The sequence below is a fragment of the Sesamum indicum genome, linkage group LG4 (assembly GCF_000512975.1).
Source record: "Sesamum indicum cultivar Zhongzhi No. 13 linkage group LG4, S_indicum_v1.0, whole genome shotgun sequence".
NCBI lineage: Eukaryota > Viridiplantae > Streptophyta > Magnoliopsida > Lamiales > Pedaliaceae > Sesamum > Sesamum indicum.
In genome coordinates, this window is record NC_026148.1 from 9,555,435 (window position 1) to 9,561,798 (window position 6,364).

At 33.4% G+C, this 6,364-nt stretch overlaps 1 protein-coding gene across 1 annotated transcript; it reads left to right on the forward strand.

Moving 5' to 3' along the window:
- On the forward strand, nt 3,077-5,127 carry LOC105160416 (ABC transporter G family member 8). Its single transcript, XM_011077781.2, has one exon. The coding sequence runs from the start codon at nt 3,192-3,194 to the stop codon at nt 4,974-4,976; it is 1,785 nt and encodes a 594-aa protein (XP_011076083.1). The 5' UTR covers nt 3,077-3,191; the 3' UTR covers nt 4,977-5,127.

Below are 6,364 nucleotides of genomic sequence, written 5' to 3' on the forward strand. Positions count from 1 at the left end.
TATTTAATATATTAACAAAATTGTACGAATATTATCTCATTTATTTAAAAAATTAAAAAATTTTGTTATGATATTTGAATATATTATATAAGGAATAATTACACTCCCCCAACTGAGGTTTGATGTAATTACACATAAACCTTCTGTAGTTTGAGAAATTACATAGCAGCCTAAAGTTTACTTCCATCTAACAAATAAGTTTACTTCAGTCAAGATTCACTGAATTATCGATATTAACCAAAAAAAAATTGAATTAAAATTGATATTTACCCGTGATTAACTTATTACTGACTTATAGCTAGCATGTCAAATAATTTTTTTCTAACTAAACTACCCTTATAATGTTGAAGATATTTTTCCTCACATGCATTAACAAGTGAAAACGTTTAAGGGTAATTTGATTATAGAAAGATTTTTTGACCTATAACAAATCAGTAATAAGTCAATTAAAAATAGGTTTCTTTTCGAACTTTTTTGTTAATTATATAAGCTAGTTTAGTGAGTTTCGACTGATAGATAGACTTATTTGTCATAAAAGAAGCAAATTTCAAGGGTGTTAGATGTAATTTTCCAAATCATGGGGGATCTATATGTAATTACATTGAACCTTAAGGGATGCGAGTGTAATTATCCCATTGTACATGTAATCCTTGAATAATGGTCTAAATTATCTACTTTGCTCTTAATTCCCATAATTTTTTTCTATTTTCTTTAAAAAAAATAACAAAAAACTAACGGATCGGACTAATTTTTATACGGTCATTAAAATCAGCTAATTTATAAATTTTTCAAATAACAACGAGATATTTGTAATTATTACTCGGTCTCAAATTATTTATACATTATAGGCACATATAAATACAATTCGCCATTATCTAATAATTTCAATATATTCTAGAAAACCTTTTTTTTAGCATCAAATATATTTCCTAAAAGATTTCAAACAGAACAAATTAACTCAAAATAGAGAATTAACATATGCGTAATTTCCAGGAGTGTTCTGAAAGGTTTCTCACACGGCGGCCGCCACCGCCACCGGCACACCGCCCCTCTCATTATATGCAGCGTCAGCAGATGCAAAGAACGCCGGCTCTACAAGTCAGACGACGTCAATATCACTTGATGAAAAACGTGTCATCCATCTTCATTGATATGTATTCATATAAATAATATTAATTTTTTATACTTATATATTTTGATTTGATTCGGTCCAGGATCCTGCCCATTATTTATAATTCTATTCTCATCTTAATTTAATATTACTCAACTAATATATATAAAAAAAGGTTGCATTTATTAATTATTTATATATATATATATATGTTGTTGCGGATTCAAGTTTTGTTCTAGAAAGGCAGCACCCATTGATAGGCATGTAAATATGTAATGATAGAAAATTAAGGGCCTTGTTATTACCGCTAATGCAGCTTCTTGTCTGCTTTTGGGCAGCCTCATAAATTCTCTACTTATTCCAACTCATTTCAAATTAATGGTTTTTCATTTCTTTTTTTTATATGTTTGAAATTTTTGATTCATAATATACATATATTGTATATTAAGTGATAAAGTTTTCATTTTTTTTCCTTTTCATTTTAGGTGCGTTTTTTTAATATATAATTGAATTGGACCACTTTTGCTTGTAACATATGGGCCTAAGTATTGGGCCTCTCAGGTCTCACCAACCCGTTTGCCTTTTCCAACTTGGGCCACATTTAATTGTTACATCAAAATGGGCCAAACATTTAATCTCATAATAGGAAACTGGACGACCCAAATACGATTCTTGGGTCATAGTTTGATCAATCTAGAAGAATATGGATGTATGTATATTTTTATAATAATTTGTTGTTTTTTTTATCTTATTTAATTATATTTGTTGATTTGAGTAACGAATATATACATTAAAGTAGTTTTTGAATTTAAGTGTATCGAATCACATAATAAATAGTTCACCATAAAGACAAATTAAATAATTATATTTTATATCAGAAACAACCACTGTTCTCTTTAATCATTATTCAAATATAAATATAGATAATTGGCATGGTACAATATATAGTACTAGAATGTCTAAAATGGGAGCATCCCCGTGACTGTACAGCTATATAGCAATGACTTCCTCATTTGTACCAAAGGAAACATCCTACCTACCTATATATGTGCATGCCCACAGATTTATATTCGAAAACCATGGCATGAACTATAAAACAACAAAATATGAAATAAATATTTAATAACTAGGAAAATTGTTATTCCGATCGGGTTTGGTCGGAGATGCATCATGAATTATATGATAAATATAATATATTTATTATATAATTGATATATAATTTAAGACATTAGATTAATCACATAATAAATATATTACATTTGTTCTGTATTATTTAGATATACATGTGAACCCAGAGAAGTATGTAGGATGTCTTATTTAGTAACATTAATTACAAATAATAAGGACAAATTTCCTTCAACGTTCACATGTTCCCCCAATCATTATTATATCTCTCATCTCAAATTAAATTTCAAATTTTTGTGTACCTGGAAATAATCAAACTAACAATGTACCACCCTCATCCCCCCCCCCCCCCCCCCCCCCCCCACACCCAAACTAGACAAGGGGAAAGATTTGAATTCTAACAACCACCAAATTTACCTCATTCTTGTCACTATCTTATATGTATATCAATTCTCCAAAAAAAGAAATCTTATTCAAATTAAATTTGATTAAATCAAAATAGTCATAAAAATAAATATAATATACTTTTTGTATAATTTTTTAATTGTATATTAATATTAAATCAAATTCGATTTGAGTTAGATTTTTCCATCAAATTTTTGCACCAAAATAAAACACATTCTGCCCAAACTAGCTAATTGATGGATTTATTTATATTATTTTGGAATAATCAGTTCATGTAAGCACCAAATGATTATCAAACTATTTTATGGACTGTTCAAATCCTTTATTTTATTTGTATAATAATCAAATCCTTTATTTTTTTTATATAATAAATAGTAAATATAAAAAAAATTATATATTTTATACCTCCAAAAGTTTCTAAATTAATTTCACTAAAATCAGAATTATAGAGTATTTCTCCGAGCATGACAAGTAGCACCACGTCCTTCCATATTATTAGGCTTTCTTATTATCAACTCCACTCTTTTCATCAGACCACCTTTGCTCCTCCATGGAACCACCACAATCTCCTCCCTCTCCGCCTCCGCCCCACAAAACATATAAACTCTCCGCCGCCGCTATCTCGTACACAAAGTCCACCACCACCACCTTATTCAAGCCTTGCATTTCAACCCCACCAACTTATATTCTCAAAGACATCTCCCTCACTGCATACCCATCTCAAATCCTCGCAGTCGTCGGCCCTAGCGGCGCCGGAAAATCCACCCTCCTTGATATTTTAGCTGCCCGCACCGCCCCGACGAGCGGTGCCCTCAACCTCAATTCTGCCCCTCTCGTCCCCTCCGTCTTCCGGAAGCTATCAGCCTATGTTCCTCAGCACGACGCTTGCCTGCCTTTGCTCACTGTTGCTGAAACTTTCTTGTTTTCAGCTAGTTTGCTCAACCCCAAAAGTTCTGATATCTCAACCGTTGTCTCCTCTCTTCTTGATGAGCTCCGACTCACTCACTTGGCCGACACCAGGCTTGCACACGGCCTCTCGGGTGGCGAGCGCCGACGTGTTTCGATAGGGCTTTGCCTCCTTCACGACCCGGCGGTGCTGATTCTTGATGAACCAACTTCAGGGCTCGACAGTAGATCGGCTTTGAACGTAATGCAAACACTGAGATCAATTACAGACTCGCGCCAACGAACTGTGGTTCTGTCAATTCATCAACCAGGTTTCAAGATCCTCTCCACCGTTGATAGGATCCTTCTTCTAGCAAAAGGCTCAGTTGTGCACCACGGTACACTATCTTCTCTTCAAGCTTTCCTACTGTGCAATGGGTTCACAGTCCCTCCACAGCTCAATGCACTGGAGTACGCCATGGAGATACTAAATCAGCTCCATGAAACAGAGCCCACTTCGACACCATCTCTTCCTCCATCGCCTGAAAATTCTATCTCTTCTATCTCTGACACTAAAACAAAAGATTCAGTTCGATACAGAAGTTCTAGATTCCACGAAGTAATAACTCTATATAACAGGTTCTGGAAAATTATTTACAGAACAAAGCAATTACTTTTAACAAACACCTTGCAAGCATTAGGGGTTGGTCTTGTTTTGGGCACCATATACATAAACATTGGATTCGATAAGTCGGGAATTGAGAAGAGATTAGGCTTATTTGCTTTCACTCTAACTTTCCTCCTCTCCTCCACAACCGAAACCCTACCGATTTTCATAAACGAAAGGCCAATTCTTTTACGAGAAACTTCAAGTGGTGTTTACAGGTTGTCGTCGTATCTCATGGCGAACACACTAGTTTTCTTGCCCTACTTGCTCGCCATCGCCATTATTTACTCAATCTCAGTCTACTTCTTAGTGGGTCTCTGCGCAACATGGCAAGCATTCGCATACTTCGTTTTGGTCATTTGGGTTATAGTTCTAATGGCCAACTCATTCGTTCTGTTCTTGAGCTCCATCGCACCGAACTTCATCGCCGGAACATCCCTGTTGACGGTTCTTCTAGCCGGATTCTTCCTCTTCTCGGGCTACTTCATATCTAAAGAAAGCCTGCCCAAGTTCTGGCTTTTCATGCACTACTTGTCCATGTACAAATACGCACTGGACGCAATGCTGATCAACGAGTATTCTTGCCTTGTGTCAAGGTGTTTGATCTGGTTCGACGAGAAGAACACGACGTGCATGGTGAGTGGGCGTGATGTGTTGGAGAAGAGAGGGCTCCATGAAAGGCAGAGGTGGACCAATATCTATATCTTGATCGGATTCTTCGTGATCTATCGGATTCTTTGGCTGATGGTTTTGATGAGAAGGGTGTCAAGATCAAAGAAATGAGAAGAATTCTCTTGTCAAATTCCTCACGTTTTCTGCTGTCTTTTGCTGTTACATGTTTGTTCAAGAATAATTCATCATCATGTACGTACTCTATATACTCTCAGTCTCGCCTCCATAAATGCAATCATGGCACAATGGCAAGATTCAAGAATTTTCACTTTCTCTCGTATTAATTGCATGCTAAAATCTACTCTACTTTTTCAATTTTTCAGTTGCACTTTTTATTATATAATGATGTTATGACTCGTATTTTATTTAGGTTTAAATGTATTTTTGTATCGTAATTTAGCTTATTTTGCATTTTCGTTCTTCAATTTTTTAAAGTAACGTCTTGAAATTGGGGTTACTGTTTCTATAAGCTCATTTTTGTCAGTATTTTTTTATCCTTTAACTTTCGAGTATAGCATTTTACTCTAAAGTTTCACAATTTCAATTTTTTTTTTTCTGGAGTTCATCATTCTCTTAGATGGAGGTGAACTCAGACTAAAATTACAAAAATTAAACAGTTGCAGGACCAAGAACAAAAACACAAATGACCTGAGTTATTATAGGATCAAAAATACATCTAACCCTTTTATTTAATATATATATATATATATATATGCGTTATCCGTATATTAATCAATGAAATATGAGATGTAACATAATTTGCAATAGATAATCCATCTGGTATTAATTTTTAGGGTGTGATAATTAAAAATGTTATTAGCAAATTAATTAAATAATCAATGTTTATTGCTTCCCTTATTTATGTATAAATTATACTTTATGTTTGAATCCTTTACTTCTTCAATTCAAAAGTAATGTGAAATAGGTAGCTAGCTTCCAATTAATGCATTCATCATTTTCACATCTCTTTATTCCCTTTGTACACTGCGTTTGGATTGAGAAATTCAGGATTAAAAATATATATTAAAACTACAAAAAATTTGTATCCACAATTTTATATTACAACAAAGAAAAATTAAACTACGAAATTCTTATATATTGAATATTTATTTTACTATATTTTGATAAATTCCAAATATAAAAGAATTTCTGAATAAGTGGTCATTGTCTTCCCATGCCACAATGAAAAGGATAGATAGATTAGATAACATAGCGATAGAGACACGAATTTAAGGATATTTTCATCATGCTACCTACCTCCAAATATATTTCCTCCTATGATATCAACATTAATTATCAATTTTATTTTATTCCTCTAAACATATTAATTAATTATTACTACTTAGAATCAACAAATGAAATAACTCTGAAATTAAAGTCTTTTCACTTTTTTAATAAATAATAATTTAGAACTGGATTCCCAAAGGTGGGTGGGTCCCACCAAAGACTTGACACAAACAAACAAGACCTCATCCACCACAACTTCCACGTCAGCATGT